This window comes from Hemitrygon akajei, chromosome 14 (genome assembly GCF_048418815.1).
Source record: "Hemitrygon akajei chromosome 14, sHemAka1.3, whole genome shotgun sequence".
In the NCBI taxonomy this organism is placed as follows: Eukaryota; Metazoa; Chordata; class Chondrichthyes; order Myliobatiformes; family Dasyatidae; genus Hemitrygon; species Hemitrygon akajei.
Window position 1 is genome coordinate 93256975 of NC_133137.1, and position 19080 is coordinate 93276054.

The 19080-nt window shown below is 40.1% G+C and overlaps 2 protein-coding genes across 5 annotated transcripts in view; one reads left to right on the forward strand and one right to left on the reverse strand.

Annotated features, from left to right (window-relative positions):
- The window catches only part of gsap (gamma-secretase activating protein), a 98171-nt gene extending 86537 nt beyond the window's left edge, over positions 1–11634 (forward strand). For all 3 annotated transcript variants that reach the window (XM_073066621.1, XM_073066622.1, XM_073066623.1), the window contains one exon: positions 6976–11634. In XM_073066621.1, the coding sequence (XP_072922722.1) occupies positions 6976–7076 (101 nt within the window). In that variant the 3' untranslated portion in view covers positions 7077–11634. The remainder of the gene's footprint in view (positions 1–6975) is intronic.
- Positions 11624–19080, reverse strand: part of ccdc146 (coiled-coil domain containing 146) — a 106869-nt gene continuing 99412 nt past the window's right edge. For both annotated transcript variants that reach the window (XM_073066624.1, XM_073066625.1), the window contains exons 17-19: positions 17533–17670; positions 12530–12778; positions 11624–11827 (exon numbers count right to left, since the gene is read on the reverse strand). In XM_073066624.1, coding sequence (XP_072922725.1) covers positions 11624–11827; positions 12530–12778; positions 17533–17670 — 591 coding nt within the window. The remainder of the gene's footprint in view (positions 11828–12529; positions 12779–17532; positions 17671–19080) is intronic.

A 19080-nucleotide genomic window follows, 5' to 3' on the forward strand; every position in this document is an offset into this window, starting at 1 on the left:
CAAATTCTAGGCCATTATGTTCCTGTGAATTGTTTCTCTTATTTTCTTTGGCAGTTGAGGAACATGTACTGGGTAGCAGATGAGAAGTTGGTGGTGTCCTTTCTGTAGAATGTTTAATTTTACTAGGCGACACCATTCACAAAGCAACATTACTTCCTTCCTCTGTTTAAGCACATATACAAACCTTGGAGTACTTGTCCAATGCTGTTAATTAGCTCTTGCTAGTTTAATATTTATGAAAAATAAATGTTTCACAGCTTACTTGGAACCAATGATTGCATTGTCATGTGTTTCAACTATATTAGGTGTATATAAACAAAGTCAGAACGATTAGTGTATTCTCTACACAGAGAACAAAGAATGTCTGCCAAACATGATAGCAATTGAAACTAATCCCATCTGCTTGAACATCGTCCACATTCCTCTACCCACTGCTTGTTCATGTGCCTTAAATGTTGCTGTTGTATCTGCGTCGGTCACCCCCTTGATCATGTGTTCCAGCCACCTCCTGCTATCTGTGTAAAACAAACAAAAACTCTCTTGCAACTCTCCTTTAAAATTTCATCTCACCTTAAACCTACGCCTTTTAGAAGTTTACATTTCTATTCCATTGAAATGGCTAACACGAGGAGGCAAAGTTTTAAGGTGCTTGGGGCGATGTCAGAGGTAAGTTTTTCACACAAAATGGTGGGTGTGTGGAATGCACTGCCAGTCAAGGTGGTAGAGGCAGATACAATAGGGTCTTAGATAGTTACATGGAGCTTAGAAAAACAGCGGGCTATGCAGTAGGGAAATTCTAGAGTACTTACATAGTTGGCACAACATTGTGGGCCAAAGGGCCTGAAATGTGCTGCAGATTTCTCTGTTCTGGGGAAAAGTCTGACTCACTATGCTATGTAACATTATATATCTACAAGATCGCTCATATTTCAGAGAAAACAAGCCAAGTTTGTCCAATTCTCCAGCCTGGCAAACTTCTTATATGCCTTCTTTACCACTCTGAAAGTGTATAGTCACTCTCAGGGAGCTGCAGACTTGCATCCCAAGATCTCTCTGTACATCAGTGTTTTCATTGGTCCTGCTGCTCTCTGTGTACATTCCTCTTGCATTTGACCTCTCAAAGTACATCACTTCATGCTTGTTAATGTTAAACTCCAAGTGAATTTCTCTGGCCAAACTTCCAACTGATGTATCTAGTGACAGCCTGAATGTTTCCAACAGTGGGAGCGTCTAGGACCAGATGTCCTTTTAGAACAGAGATGAGGAGGAATTTCTTTAGCTAGAGAGTTGTGGATTTGTGAAATTCATTGACACAGCCAACTGTGGAGGCTAAATCATTGGGTATACTTAGGCCATTAGACCTAAAGACATAGGAGCAGAATTAGTCAATTCAGCCCATTGAATCTACTCTGCCATTCCATCATGGCTGATTTGTAATCCCTCTCAACCCCATTCTCCTGCCTTCTCCACGTAACTCTTAACACCCTGGTCAATCAAGAATCGATCTATCTCCACTTTAAATATACCCAATGACTTTGCCAGCACAACTGTCTGTGGCAATGAGTTCCATGGAGATTCACCACCTTCTGGCTAAAGAAATATTTACTCAACTCTGTTTTAAATGGACGTCTCTCAATTCTGAGGTGTGCTGTCTGGTCCTGGACTCCTCCACTATAGGAAACTTAAGCATCGGAAGGCTTTGATTGTCAGTACTTGGAGGAACCATGGCGAACTCCCACATGATTTCAGTCTCTGAAGACGACTTGTGGACTGTCTTCAGGAGAGTGAACCCAGAAGAGGTGTCCGTTCTGGATGGGGTATTTGGCCATGTACTAAAGACCTGTGCCAATCAACTGGCTGGTGTGTTTACTAACCTCTTGCTCCGGCAGTGTGTGATACCCACCTGCTTGAAGCAGGTTGCAATCATACCGGTGCCCAAGAAGAACATGGTGAGCTGCCTCAATGACTATTGCCCAGTTGCACTTACATCCACAGTGATGAATTGTTTTGAGAGATTGGTGATAAAACATATCAGCTCTTGCTCGAAAGGTAATTTGGATCTGCTCAAATTTGCCTCCCGGAGCAACAAGTCCACAGCAGATGCTGCCTCATTGGCTCTTCACTCAACTCTGGAACATCTGGACAGTAGAGATGCACATCTCAGGATGCTTTTTATCGACTACAGCTCAGCATTCAAAACTAATTAATGAGCTTCAAGACCTTGGCCTCAGTACTTCCTTATGCAATTGCATCCTGGATTACCTCACTTGTAGATGGCAGTCAGTTCGAATTGGCAACATCTCTTCCACGATGTCCATCAGCACAGGTGCACCGCAAGGCCATGTGCTTAGCCCTCTGCTCTACTCCCTTTACACTTATGACTGTGTGGCTAAGCACAGCTCCAATGCCATATTCAAGTTTGCCTGTGACACCTCTTGTGGGCTGAATTAAAGGTGGTGATGAATCAGCATTTAGGAGGGAGTTTGAAAATCTGGCTGAGTGGTGTCTTAACAACAACCTCTTACTTAATGTCAGCAAGACCAAAGGACTGATTATGGGTTTCAGGAGAGGGAAACTAAAGGCCCATGAGCAGTCTTCATTGGAGGATCAAAGGTAGAGGGGGTCAGCAACTTTAAATTCCTAGGTGTTACTATTTCAGAGGACCTGTGCTGGGCTGAGCACTTAAATGCAATTACAGGGAAAGTGTGGCAGTGCCTCTACTTCTTTAGGAGCTTGTGGAAATTCGGCATGACATCTAAAACTTTGACTAACTTCTATGGATGTGTAGTGGAGAGTATATTGACTGGCTGCATCTCAGCATTGTATGGACACATCAATGTCCTTGAGTGGAAAATCCTACAAAAAGTAGTGGATTCGGCCCATCCATCATAGGAAAAGACCTCCCAACCATTTCAGTAGGAAAACAGCACCCATCATCAGGGACTCCCACCACCCAGGTTATGCGCTGTCTTGCTGCTGCCATCAGGAAGAAGGTACAAGAGTCTCAGGACTCTCACCAACTAGTTCAGGAACAGTTATTACTCCTCAACCATCAGACTCTTGAATAAAAGGGGATAATTTTACTCAACTTCACTTGTCCCATTATTAAATATTTCCACAACCAATGGGCTCACTTTCAAGGACTCTTCGTCTCACGTTCTTGATACTAATTGCTATTTATTTATATCTGCATTTGCACAATTTGTTGTCTTCTGCACTCTGGTTGAACATTCTAGTTGGTTTCTAATTTCATTGATTCTGTTATGGTTACTATTCTATGGATTTGTTGAGTATGCCCACAAGAAAATGAATGTTAGGGGACATGAATGTACTTTGCTAATAAAATTTACTTTGAACTTACAGGAAACATCCACTCTATCCAAGCCTTTCAATATTCAATAGGCTTCAATGAGATTCCTCCCTCTCGTTCTTCTAAACTCTAGTGAGCACAGGCCCAGAGCAATCAAATGCTCCTTACATGTTGATCCTTTTGTTCCTGGGATCATTCTCATGATCTCTAGTGCCACCAGAGAGAGGGTGCATAAGGGCTAAAACTGTCCACCATACTCCAAGACCAGTCTGACCAATGCCGTATAAAGCATGAGCACTGCATCCTTGCTTTTGTATTCTCATCCTCTCAAAATGAATGCTGATGTTGCATGCATGAATCTTCCTTACCACCGACTCAACCTACAGGTTGACCGTTAAGGAATTCTGCACGAGGACTCCCTAGTCCCTTTGCACCTTGGAATTTTGAATTTTCTCACCATTAAGAAAATAGTTTATGCCTTTATTCCTCCTATGAAAGAGCATGACTATACACTTTCCTGCACTGCCACTTCTTTGACCATAGCCCCAGTCTGTCTAAGTCCTTATGCAGCCACCTTGCTTCCTCAATACTACCTGCCCCTCCACTTATCGTCCACAAACCTGGCCACAAAGCTATCAATTCCTTCATCCAAATCATTGACATATAAAGTGTAAAGAAATGGTCCCAACACCGACCCCTGCAGCACACCACTAGTCACCAGCAGCCAACCAGAATAGATTCCCTTCATTCCCGCTCTTTGCCTCCTGCTAGTCAGCTAATTTTCTATCCGTGCTAGTACCTTTCCTGTAATACTATGGGCTCTTATCATGTTAAGCAGCTTCATGTACAGCAGCTTGTCAAAGGTCTTCTGAAAATCTAAATAAAGAACATCCACTGACTTTCCTTTATCTATTCTGCCTGTTAGTTCCTCAAATAATTCCAATAGATATGTTGGACACGATTTCCCCTTTAGAAAATCATGCTGACTTTGGCCTATTTTATCATGTGCCTCCAAGTACCCTGAAACCTCATCCTTAATAATAGACTCCAATATCTTTCCAACCACTGACTGGGAATCACATACTGTTGGGACTTAAGTGTTATAAGGGAACATTTGACAAACTCTATCCCATCTAGTCACTTTACAGTATGGGAGTCCAGTCAATATGTGGAAAGATAAACTCATCTACTTTCGCAACCTTTTGTTTTTTCACAACAGTTTGCAATTTCTCTAAATTTGTTCCTCTACGTCCCACATGGCCGAAAATATACCCCATTATCATGGCCATACCCTTCTTATTCCTCAGTTCCACCCATAATGCTTCACTAGACGAGTTCTCCAGACTGTCCTGACTGAGCAGGGCTGTGACATTTTCCCTGACTAGTTTAATCCCTCCCACTCTTATCATGTCTAAAACAATAAAACCCCAGAATGTTGAGCTGCCAGTCCTGCCCCTCCTGCAACCAAGTCTCGCTAATGGCTACAATATCTTAATTCCATGTGTTGATCCATGCCCTGAGCTCATCTGCCTTTCCTATAATATTTCATGTATTGAACTATACATAACTCAGAACATTAGTTCCACCATGCTCCACCTTTTGGTTCCTGACTTTGTCAAAGGTCTTAATATCTGTGTCCACCACCACTCCACTATCTGTTCTGGTACTCTGGTTCCCATCTCCTGCAATTCTAATTTAACCCCCACTCCTACCCATGCAGTGCTAGCAATCTTCCCAATAGGATATTCCATGTACCAATCCAGGCTGTAGTGCTATGTTTGCATTTATTATACAATTGATGACCAGTAGATCAGTACTAGATATAAATCAAAATGTCTCCCTAGCCAATGCTAATTTCAAAAGCTCTCTTCACCTTAGCACTCCACAGGTGAACTGGTGACAGCTTTTTGACACCTGCTGTCTGGGGCCATGGATGAATAACCACTGCAGAGTAATCCCAAAGTGAAAAGCTGCTTTCAAGCGGATTAAAATGAAAACCTCTATCCCTGCCTATGGAGATGGAAAGGCAGGTGACTACTAATAGAGTTCTGCCTCTCATGTTACCATCTGATGTATGAGAACCCCAGAAGAACTCCCTGAAGCTTAGAAGAGACAGCATAGAACAATACAGCCCAGGAACAGACCTTACTTGGCTCACAGTGCCAAACACCAAGTTAAACCAAGTCTCTTCTGACTGCACATGACCCACATCCCTCCATTCCCTGTATATGCATGTGTCTGTCTAAAAGCCTTTTGATTTGTAACTGATCTACCAGCAGCATGCAGATTTCTGGAATTTTTAAAACAATTTGTTAATATTTAGAACATAGACATTTGGTAATATACTGTAGTCTTTTCTGAATTTTGTTAAATGTCAAAATAGCATTACTCAAAAATGTGACCATGGGTATGGAGAAACTTACATAGCGACATGATGAATGACAAATTTTAAAGGGCTTCTGAAGCTGCAGGATAGATGAGAAGGAACTTCGGGGGTTAGCATATTTGTGTTTTCAGAAAATATTCAATTAGATGTCGCACAAATGTTATATACAATACTGCCTGTGAGATTGCATATTGAGAATTGGATAGGAAGAAGAATCATGTTCGGATGACAGCCTGTATGTAATAGATTGCAAATTCGTGCACTTGGGCTTTTTACAATGTCCATTAGTGAACGTAATACTTCTAAGTTTGTAAACAATGCAGAGTTGGTTGTGTCACAAATGTGTATAAACTATGAAGAAATAGAAACAGTTCAGATTTTATGAAGGAAGGGGACAGATTGAATAATATGTGATGTAGTATGAATTTATAAAGCAATAGTTTGCTTTTAAAAGGTGGGATTAGTAACCTGCAGGTACAGCAAGCAGTCAGAAAGGCTGTTAATCTCTGTGTTAAGAATTGAAGAAAAAGTGTAAACAAGTCCTGATGAAATGGTGCATGGCTCTGCTGGAATGTATATAGATTTGGTTTCATTCACAGAGGTTCACCAGAATAACTTCTGGGATGAAGGGATGGGGATACAACATGGTAACAGGTTCTTCCGGTCTGACAGTGCCACCCAGTCATAATCATACTTCTCAGGAACGTGGGAAGAAACCCACGTAGTCACGAAGACAACATACAATCTCCTTCCAGGTGGTGGCTGTAATAGTGTTAGGCTAACCACTAAGCTACTGTGCTGCTCCATTCTATTCTATTTGAATAGAATATGATAGGTCGATATATTTTAGCATTCAAGAATAAGAGATTTTTTTGAAGTATGTGCTAAATTATAAGTGGACTTGATGGCACAGATGTGGAGATGTAGAGTCCATTAGGAGTGAGATGTGTAGTGACTTCAGTTAAAGGTGGTGAACTTCTAGAATTCTTTAGCCCAGAGAACTGTTGAAACTCAAGCTTGAATCAAGCCCAAGATTGGTTGAATTATTTTAAAGTGATTGATAACAAAGCAAGAAAATGAAATAATATAAACATTCAGTCATGATATTGAATAGCAACACAAGCTTAATGAATGTATTGCTTGTTCTTATAACTTTCTGCATTTAAAGATGATTTTCAGTCTTACTTGCCACAATAACATGATGGGTAATGCACTCCACAGCAACAGAGCAGGAGACTCTCCCACCTGCATCCATTATATGTATTGTTTTCCCTTGCAGCGTTGAACTCATTTGCAGAGCCAGAGAATGTGGACACCAAGTTTGTGGAAGAAGTAGCATTGAAACAAACATTAATTCTTCTTGGCCTTGAAAATAAATAGAATGTAAGTTTACAGTTGTAAAGATGCATCAAAGGATAATAGACAATATTTGTATATTTGTTCATGCTAAATGTAAAATTATAAATAGTCCAAAGCTTGGTATGGCTTAATGAACTTTTACTTTAATTTAAAAAAAAATAACAGTGTGGAACAGGCCTTTCTGGCCCATAGAGCCAGGCCACCCAGAACCCACCTATTTAATACTAGCCTAATCACAGGACAATTTACAATGACCAATTAACCTACTAATCAGTACATCTTTGCATTGGGGGAGGAAATTGAAACATCCAGAGGAAACCCACATGGTCACGGGGAGAAAGTACAAACTCCTTACAGAAGGTGCAGGAATTGGACGCTGAACTCCAAGGCTCTGAGGTGTAATAGCATTGTGCTAACTGCTACACTACAGTGGCGTCCACAGATAGAAGACATTGGGCAGATTGGCTCTTTAAGAAGTAGGTATAGATTCCATTCAGTTGACAGTATTAATTTTGCTTGCAGTTGTTGACATAAGACTTTTCAGTTTTCAAAAAGAAGAACTGCTTGTTCGTTCTATCAGCCAGCTTATCTATAAGTACTTAGTGGCCTTGTCAGATATTTAATCTCAAATAAAGGAGTATGTACAGTTTTAGAATCATAGAAAAGTACAGCACAGAAATAGACCCTTTGGCCCATCTAGTCCATACTGGACTATTTAAACTGCCTACTCCCCTCAGCCTGCACCAGGACCAAAGCCCTCCATACCCCTCCCATCCATGTACCTATCCAAACTTCATTTAAACATGGAAATCAAGCTTGCCTTGATCACTTGCGCTGTCAGCTTGTTTAACACTCTCACGACCCTCTGAGTGAAGAAGTTTCCCTCATGATGCCCTTAAACTTTTCATCTATCCATACCCTTCATCATTTTGTATACTTCTATCAAATCTCTCAATCTTCTACGTTCCATTGAATAAAGTCCTAACCTATTCAATCTTTCTTTATAACTCAGGTCCTCCAGACCTGGCAACATCCTTGTAACTTTGCTCTGTACTCCTTCAACCTTGTTTACATCTTTCTTGTAGATAGGTAACCAACACTGCATGCAATGCTCCAAATTAAGCCTCACCAATGTCTTATAAACTTCAACTTCATATCCCATTTACTGTACTCGATACTTTGATTTACGAAGAACAACGTGCCAAAAGCTTTCCTTATAACTTGATCTACCTGTGATGTCACTTTCAACAAATTATGGACCCGTATTCCCCAATCTTTGTTCTACAATACTCAGTGCCCTACCGTTCACTGTGTAAGACCTACCCTGGATGGTCCTACCAAAGTGCATCACCTTGCACATATTTGTATTAAATTCCATCTGCCATTTTTCAGCCCAATTTTCCAGCTGGTCCAGATCCTGTTGCAAGCCATGAAAGTCTACCTTGCTGTCAACTATATCCCCAATCTTGGTATCATCCACAAACTTGCTGATCCAGTTTACCACATTCTCATCCAGATCATTGATACAGATGACAAACAATAATGGTCCCAGCACTGATCCACTAGTCACAGACCTCCAGTCAGCGAGGCCACCATCTACCACCAATCTTTGGCTTCTCCCAAAAGCCAATGTGTAATCCAATTTACTACCTCATCTTGAATGCTGAGTGACTGAACCTCTTCTTGACCAACTTCACATCCGGGACCTTGTCAAATGCCTTGCTAAAGTCTATGTTGACAACATCCACTGCCTTGCCTTCATAAGCTTTCATAGTAACTCCCTCTAAAAAATGTTATAAGATTGGTTAGATACGATCTACCAAATACAAAGGCATACTGACTAACCTTAATCAGTCCATGTCTATCCAATTACTCATATATCCAGTCATTTAGAACACCTTCCAATAACGTTCCCACTACTGATGTCAAACTCACCGGCCTGTAATTTCCTGGTTATTTTTAGAATATTTTGTAAACAGCAGAACAACATTGGCTATCCTCCAATCCTCTGGAAATTCATCTGTCACTAAAGATGATGTAAATATTTCTGCGATGTTTTTTGATTGAAGCATTTAATAATGAAATTTGCCTATTCTTGTTTGAGGCATTGTTCTGCAGTTTCTTTGTTCTAACAGATTAAGTAGATAGAAAATAGTTTTCACTTTAAAATACCGAGGAAAGACAAGAAAAAACTGCATCTAGTGTAAAAGAACCTCTTTTAAAGATCATCCTACTTGTGTTAATTTGATTGTTTATAAAACTGAATCTGAATCTGAACTAAGGGGCATAGATAAGGCAAATAGAATCTTTTGCCCAGGGTGGGTCAGTCTAGAGTGATGGGTCGCAGGTTTAAGGTGAGAAGAGAAAGATTTATGAGTAATCTGAGGAGAGATTAGAGAATTAGGTAGTGTTGTTGGCATGGGTGGGGGAGGGGTAGTTCAAAGTGCCCATTTTTGTGATTACATTAATATAAAACATTGCTGATGTTTATTTTGATTTAGTGGAGTGTACAGCATGGTAGATGTTCAATGAGGTAATTAACTTTAAAGGGCAGAAGGACGTAATATATTGTGCTATTTGTAATATAGGAATTACAGATTGTAATATAGGAATTCAAAATTTAGTTTTATTCCATTAATGCAATATATTTAGCTGGTACATACACACCTTTTCGTCGCTTAAAGCAGGATAATGGACATTGATGCCAGCAAACGTATACTGATATTTTCAAAGAACTGTGACTGTCACTGTTATTTGGAAACGGTTATTATGAAAAGAATTTTCCAAAAGGAAATGGCGGTTTTATCTGCATTGACACTTTCTATTAATAACACCTTTTTATGTTTTTTTTATCCAGTTGTGGGTTAATGTGGCTGAGGATTAGGTGCTCTATACTAAGTAAACTTGTTTATTTTCAAGGAATAACATTTTTAAATGTTTCAGCATGTGAAGCCTAAGCCCAAATTAGATCACAAAACATTGCGAACAACCCACTCATCTGTGCCTCCTGGCCATTTCAAAATTCAGAGAACTTACGTAGGAGTAAGTCAATGTCTCATTCAAGGGAAGATTAACATCTCATTCGAGGGAAACCCAAGAGAAGATTATTGTTTCTCTCTTTTGGTATACACTGCATTAAGAGATGAATATCTACTGTTTGCAGGAATTAAACTTGTAGGTCTTTTCTGAAGTTCTTCAAATACAAGTTTGTTATTTAGTTCACATTTTACATTGGTGCTAATGTAAATGTAAGTTAGTGTTGTTCAAGTCAAAAGAGCATAACAGTTAGTGTGATGCTATTACGGCTCGAGGTGTCAGAGCTGGGAGTTCTGTCCCAATGCTGCCTGTAAGAAGCTTGTGCATTCCTTATTTTCCAAAGTTGTACCACTGTAGGTCTTTGTAAGTTGGCCTGTGATTAGGCTAAGGGTTAAATCTCCGTGCTGCAACTCTGAATAAATAAAATATATCAGGACATTGAAAATCAAAACATTGCAGATGCTGGAATTCTGAAATGAAAACTAGAATTTTATGGTAAAACTCAGCTGGTCAGTCAACTTCAGTGGAAAGAGAATTAACATTTTGGGTCAAAGATCCTTTGTGAGAACTGGGAAAGAGACAAAACAAGTTAGTTTTAAATTGCAGAGGAAGTTAGGGAGGTGTGGAATTGGTTATGATAAAGGAAGTATCCTAGATTGGAGGCCTTCATTACCCTGCTGATTATTTGTAGAGGCCCTCTAATCAATCGATTCACCGAGGCAGTTAGGGGAAAAGAACATGAACAAAACCATGAGATAAGGACGGCTAGTGAATGAGGATACAAACAAAAGAAACTGTAAGATGGCAACATCCAGGGCTGTAAAGCATATCCAGGTCAGGCTCTGTTAATGGAAAGAAAAACATGCCAATATTACAGATGTTGTCAGTAAACCTTCTCACCAACCTCTATTCATTATGAATTAGTGCTCTTCTTCAATTATATTGTATTTCCAAAAATCTCTGATTAATTTCTTAATGCATACTTCACAGAAATTTGTTACCTGATGAAAATGGTCAAAATTACCAAAGTTTTGTTAACTTTTTATTTTGTTATAAAGATTGATAGAGAAACGATGCAACTTCGATACAAAACTCACTTAATAACAAAATAGACATGGAATTTTAAGGTTTTAATTGATTTGTGTTTTATTTGTTTAGTATGCAAATCAATTACGCATTCTATTCATTAAGTTCTGTAGAACATGGCACAGTAATTTACTAAAGATTGACCACATACCACAATACTGAAATACTTTTAGTGTAAGAGTTAGTTTTTATCTGCTGGCATCTTGCATCTAAAGTAGCAATTTCAGTTGTATATTTTATCAAAAAATATTAAAATTAATTCAGAAAATTTAATTTCTGTCTGTTACCTGCTTAATCATTGTAAACTCAGATATTATAATCTAAATATAGAAATGATTAATTAGCAGATTTTACAAAAACACATCTTATGTATATAATAATTTCAAATGTTTAATGAACACTGCTTTGAAGAAATATTTTATTACTATAACTGGATAAACTTAACATCATATTTCAATTGGTTTAATTACTGGTTTTCTATAATGTCGCATGTGTGCACTGGGTTCACTGGGTTTAAAAGGAACCATTTTCCCATAAGGACGTGGAAGAGGAAGTTCAGAGTCACAGTCCGGGATATATGCATTTGGCCTTGGCTCAGATGTTGTGTAGACGCCATTCGGCAATATGTGTCTCTCCTCCTCTTCGGTTTCCTAATTTAGGAACAAAATCATTGGCTTTTATATCAGATGCTGACATACAAATATTTACTGCAACTGGAAGTGAGAATACTCCTCTTCCAGAGAACCTCAGTCATATGAAACTTGTGATGTCCTCCCACTTTAACAGCCTACAATTTACCTTACATGTCCTTACTGAAGGGATTTTTATACAAAGGTTTTTATGCTTTATTAGTGTCATTATTAAGATCTGATATTAATATATTCTCACAGCAAGAGAACCTATTTGGTCATCGTGGCTCTCAGAACAATTCTGTTAGTTCTATTCCCATATATTTACTATGTCAACTATTTGCTCTCACATTCTGTCATTAACTCCTTATTCACTTGCCATTCATTAACACTAAAGGTAACTTATGGTAGCCAATTACCCTACCAACCAGCACTTCTTGTGAAGTAAAAGGAAATTAACACACAGGGGAAAACCTACATGATCTTAGAACGTGAAACTCCATCCAGAAGCTATTAACCCAGTTACTGAAGCTGTGTGACAGCAGCACGAACTTCTCCACCAACTTTATGGGAGTAGATTTGATTATTTAAGTGCTGGAATCAAAACTGCATGCTGTATGCCCTTGAATGTACGTTCTGCTGTGTTTTAGCTGTATCTTAATTTGCATTTATCCTTTGCATGTTAGTTTTTCTGATAGCTAATAAAATCAGCTGGATTTGTACCTTGGATTTCATCATTATCTCCAGTTTGTGTCTGTTTTCTCTGTTCAGTATTTTCAGCCACTCGTTTTCAAACTCCTCACTGGGTGCCAATCCCTGCTCCATTCGTAGGTGGCATGACTCCAAGAACTGCTGCTTATCCTTGACATTCTGTTGGAGTTGTATGGTATCGGCTTGTTGCATGGACAGCTCTGAGACCACAGCCATCATCTTCCGTGTAACGTCCTTAATCTTCCCTTGGATTTCATTCATCTGTAGATTTAGATTTTAATTTAGATGAAAATCCCTCCAAAACAATCATCAAACTTAACAAAATGACATTATTGAAACATATGAAATCAGTCATTATGTGGATAGATGAGCATTTTACAGAATGGTTGACTCTTAATGTTGCTGACTGTAATAAACACTTGAAATTGTGAGCAATTTGAATGGTAATGCATTTGAAGACAGAGTTCAGAAAGACTTGGCTAGAAGAGAATGTTTTAGCCTCAAGGCAAAACTTGAGTGTACTGGATCAAATCCCAGCATGTGAGGCAGTGAGAAACTAATCAAATGGCTACAGATGTTGAAAATCTGAAACAAAACTAGAAAACACCAGGAACACTTGGCATCGGTCATATAGACGGAATGTTCCCAGTTTTAACCAAAGAGCTCTGCTTGTACACCAAAATTAAATGTGGGCATTCCCTATTGTGTCATCAGTAGATAGATAGATAGATACTTTATTCATCCCCATGGGGAAATTCAACTTTTTTTCCAATGTCCCATACACTTGTTGTAGCAAAACTAATTACATACAATACTTAACTCAGTAAAAAATATGATATGCATCTAAATCACTATCTCAAAAAGCATTAATAATAGCTTTTAAAAAGTTCTTAAGTCCTGGCGGTAGAATTGTAAAGCCTAATGGCATTGGGGAGTATTGACCTCTTCATCCTGTCTGAGCAGCATTGTATCGATAGTAACCTGTCGCTGAAACTGCTTCTCTGTCTCTGGATGGTGCTATGTAGAGGATGTTCAGAGTTATCCATAATTGACCGTAGCCTACTCAGCGCCCTTCGCTCAGCTACCGATGTTAAACTCTCCAGTACTTTGCCCACGACAGAGCCCGCCTTCCTTACCAGCTTATTAAGACGTGAGGCGTCCCTCTTCTTAATGCTTTCTCCCCAACATGCCACCACAAAGAAGAGGGCGCTCTCCACAACTGACCTATAGAACATCTTCAGCATCTCACTACAGACATTGAATGACGCCAACCTTCTTAGGAAGTACAGTCGACTCTGTGCCTTCCTGCACAAGGCATCTGTGTTGGCAGTCCAGTCTAGCTTCTCGTCTAACTGTACTCCCAGATACTTGTAGGTCTTAACCTGCTCCACACATTCTCCATTAATGATCACTGGCTCCATATGAGGCCTAGATCTCCTAAAGTCCACCACCATCTCCTTGGTCTTGGTGATATTGAGACGCAGGTAGTTTGAGTTGCACCATATCACAAAGTCCTGTATCAGTTTCCTATACTCCTCCTCCTGTCCATTCCTGACACACCCCACTATGGCCGTGTCATCAGCGAACTTCTGCACATGGCAGGACTCCGAGTTATATTGGAAGTCTGATGTGTACAGGGTGAACAGGACCGGAGAGAGTACGGTTCCCTGCGGCGCTCCTGTGCTGCTGACCACCGTGTCAGACCTACAGTCTCCCAACCGCACATACTGAGGTCTATCTGTCAAGTAGTCCACTATCCAATCCACCATGTGAGAGTCTACTCCCATCTCCGTTAGTTTGTGCCTTAAGATCTTGGGCTGGATGGTGTTAAAGGCACTAGAGAAGTCAAGGAATGTAATCCTCACAGCACAACTGACCCCCTCTAGGTGAGAGAGTGATTTGTGCAGCAATACGTGATAGCATCCTCCACTCCCACCTTCTCCTTATACGCAAACTGAAGAGGATCCTGGGCGTGCCTGGTTTGTGGCCTCAGATTCTGTATTATCAGCCGCTCCATGGTCTTCATAACGTGCGACGTCAAGGCAACAGGTCTGAAGTCATTCAACTCCTTTGGTTGTGGTTTCTTCGGTACCGGGACAATACAGGATGTTTTCCACTGTCTGGGTACTCTTCTCTGCTCCAGGCTCATGTTGAAGATGCGCTGTAGTGGTTCTCCCAGCTCAGTCGCACAGGCCCTCAGTAATCGTGGGGAAACTCCATCCGGTCCAGCCGCCTTGCTGGTACAGATCTTCCTCAGTTGACCTTCCACCTGTGCAGCCGTAATCCTGGGCGTGGGCAAGGTCTCCTGTGAGTGGCTATTTTCCTGTGAGGGAAATGAGCCCTCATTATATTTCCATAATGAAAACTTGGATTAGAGAGGAATGAAGTGGATGCTTAATATTCCAGGGTCTTGATCTTTTAAATTAGATAGAGAAGGAGGAAAAAAAGGTGGGTGGAGGCTGGAGAGAGAGGTGGACTGAGAGTTTTGCTAATCAGGGACAATATTACAACTGCACTCAGAGGGGATAATAATAGAGGGCTCATCTATTGAATCTATATGCGTAGAACTCAAAAATGAGAAAAGAGCAATCATTCTGATGGGATTATAACTACAGAACCTCCTCCCCAGTAGGTCCAGGACATTGAGGAAACAGATTTGCAGGCAGATTAAGAAAATGTGTATAAACAACAGGGTTGTTAGTGGGTGACTTTAAATTCCTAATACAGACTGGGGACTCCTTAGTGCAAAATGTTCAGATGGGCAGAATTTCTGAGGTGTATCAGGAGGGTTTCTTAAAATCATATGTATTGTTGATAGTACAACAAAAGTAAGGTAGAGCCCGGCCAGATAGCTAACCTTTCATTGGGAGAACAGTTAGGAAACAGTGATCACAACAACTTGCATTTTAAGACAGCTATAGATAAGAATAAATTTGAACTTTTTGGGAGAGTTGGAGCAGGGAAAGTATGAGAGTATTAGGCAAGAATGAGGAAGTGTGAAGAGAGAATGAGACAAACAGAATAAATATTTTTTCATCGGAAGAAATGCCAGAAATTTGAGACGGGACAGAAGTGAGTGTAGTCACTATTCTTAAAGGAAAAGATGCTTGGGAAGCTGTAAGGAATGAAGGTAGATGAGTCACCTGGACCAGATTGACTATACTCCAAGGTTCTGAAAGAAGTAGCTGAAGAAATTGTAGAGGCATTAGTAGTGATCTTTCAAGAATTCTTTCTAGGTTCTGGAATGGTTCCAGAGAACTGGAAAATCACAAATGCCACCTCTCTTTAAGAAGGAGAAAGGCAAAAGACAGGAAATTAGCCTGACTTCAGTGGCTGGCAAGGTGTTAGATTCCATTATTAAGGATGAAGTTTCAGGGTACTTGGAAGTACATGATAAAATAGGCCAAAGTCAGCAAGGTTTCCTCAAAGGAAAAACTTGTCTGAAGAAATCTGTTGGAATTCTTAAGAGGAAAAAGCAGGCAGGACAGTCAAAGGAGAATCAGTAGATGTTGCTGACTTGGATTTTTAGAAGGCCTTTGACAAGATGCCACATTTGAGGCAGCCAAAGAAGCTAAGAGCATATGGTATTAAAGGAAAGATACTAGCATGAACAGAAGATTGGCCTTCTGGTAGAAGGCAAAGAGTGGGAATAAAGAGGGCCTTTTCTGATTGTTGTAACTAGTGGTGTTCTGTGGAGGTTGGTGTTGAGTCAGATACTTTTCATGCAATATGTTAACAATCTGGACGATGGAATTACAAACAAGAGAACATCTGCAGATGTTGTACATCTGAGCAACACACATAAAATGCTGGAGGGACACAGCAGGCCAGGCAGCATCTATGGAAAAAAGTACAGTTGACATTTTGGGCTGAAACCCTTTGGCAGGACTGATGGAGTTGATAATTTTGTGGCCAAGTTTGTGGATGATACAAAAATAGGCAGAGGAACATGGTAGCGTTGAGGAAGCAGGGAATCTGTAAGAGGACTTGGACAGATTACGAGAATGGCAAAGAAGTGGCAGATGGAATACAATGCAGGGAAGTGTATGGTCATGTACTTCAGTAAAAGGAATAAAGTTGGAGACTATTTTCTAAACGGGGAGCGAATTCAGAAATCAGAGGTGCAAAGGGATTTGGGAGTCCTAGTGCAGATTCTCTAAAGATTAGCTTGCAGGTTGAGTCAGTAGTAAGGAGGCAAATGCATTGTTAGCATTCATTTCCAGAGAACAAGAAATTAAAAGCAAGGATGTAATGCTGAAACTTTATAAGGCATTAATCAAAAGACATTTGGAGTATTGTGAGCAGTTTTTTCCCCATTATCCAAGTGCTCCACTGCCAAATGCACTGAAGCATTCATCTAAATCTCCGACTGCTGTGTAAATGTAAATGAACTTTTGCCACTATTACCAATATTTATATATCCATCAACTAGAGGCTATAAACTGATTTTGGACTCGCAGCTTGCCTGGCTGTGCCAAATTGGCAACCATACAACAACACCAACTACAAAGGTTGTGAGGAAGACTTGGCTGGGAATAGGAGGCGAGGGAAGATGAAACAAGGATGGGTATAGTTTAGGCGAGGGTGCAAGTTGCATGATGGGAGTTGTAGGATGGAGCAGGATGGGAGTCCAGGGTTGGAGTATGAGAATTGTCTGGAGATTATGTTGACATCAGAGCACAATGGGCTGTGAGCAAAGTAATTGGTTCTGGAATAGGAGTTGAGTGGAGCTGGAAATTAAGGTTTGGAATGGGATCAGATTGAGGGCATGAACTGGGATTAAAGAGGGATGGAGGCTGAGAAGGGAGAGTGGAACTGATGCATTTAAGAGAGTAATATAGAGTGCAATATTTGTATTTTTTTCAGGTGTAAATAATTGATTTCAATTTAAAAAGGCACATTACACGATATTTCTATTAAGTGACCTCAAAGTAGCCTTGCAATCAACACATCAATAATTTGAAATACTTTTCTCTGAGTACAATTCAATATTGAGGTTTAGTGTTTTAGTGTACCTTCTTAGCTAAGGTGAGTGTGTCCTCTTTGCCATTCATTGCTTTGACACTAATTCGTTCAGTAAGGTGGGTCACTTGCTCAAGGATTAGATCTTTCTCCAATAGTTGCTCCTCCTTTCCTGCCAGTTTCAACTCCATCTACAACAATGGAGAAAATGATTGAATTAATGAAAAGAATCAAAAACAAAACAATACAATAGATGAATATACACTCTAAATATTGCAATATTTATAAATAAATATAAGTGGATTTCTTAAGGTTGTCAAAGCCAGGTAGTGGGGATAAGGTCCAACTACCTATGAAATGCTCCCAATGATGGATGTCTCAAATAGCCTCTGACAACCAAGTCAACCTCCTGGCCTTTATGTGTGGCTTAGCTACTCCACTGGTAGGCAGCCGTCAATCCCAGGGGATTGTGGGTTTGCGCCTCTGGTAGACTGTATCCTCTCCAGGGTGCAAGCCTGGGTGGGAAGATCTGAAGAACCAGCTGTTGCCCATGCAGTGGGTTCCCCCTCTCAACGTCACTGATGTAGTCCAAGGGAGGGCAAGCACTGGTACCACTTGGCACCAGTGTCGTCGCAGAAGCTACCAGAGTGAAGTTGTAGACAGCATCAAAATACTTGATGCTCTTCAATGAATAAAGAGAAGTCATAGCTTTTTAGACAACTTTCATAGTAATTTTACAGTAAATTGAATTGACTTTATTACTTACATCTTTCACATACATAAGTAAAAATCTGTACGTTACATCACCATCTAAATGTATAATGTATAATTTGTAATAAATAGCGTGTACAACAGGACAGAAATACAATTGTTTCAGCATGAATTAATCAGTGATGGCCTGGTGGAAGAAGCTGTCCCGGAGCCTGTTGGTCCTGGCTTTCATGCTGTGGTACCGTTTGCCAGATCGTGGCAGCTGGAACAGTTTGTGGTTGGGGTGTCAGTGTGATTGGTTTGCAACAGCTCTCTGAAACAGCCAAACATACTGATGCAACAAGACAAGAAAAAAAAGCAGATAAATGATGTTCACACCTGGGTTGGATACAACAAAGGAACATAGAATCCAGTTGATCTGTAAAGTTGAAGCAACATCTTATTATGCCTCAAAGCATGATGCAAAAGGAAACCTCGATGATTATAACCACTGATTGTACTGAAGGATGTCACTGCCAAACAGGGTCTGCAGCAAATGGTGACTCAACCACCACAGGACCAATTCCAATTTGAACTCATTCTCATCAACCTACCTGCTGTAGAGATATTGGTATTAGCAAGACTGACCATCATAAACTCCCACCTTCCTGCTGAAGATGGCATATATTTTGTTGTGTGTTTCTGTCATTGTACTCATGGGATAGATTCAGGACCTACCTACTGACTTTGAACCAGGCATCCATGTGGCTCTATGATCAGAATTATAAACCGTCACAACCTGCAATCTTGTGAACAAAATGTATCTTACACTCAATCACTAATGAATATAGATCAGGAAGCTAGGATTACCACTACATGTTCTTGAATAGTAAGTATAAACTTGAAACCAG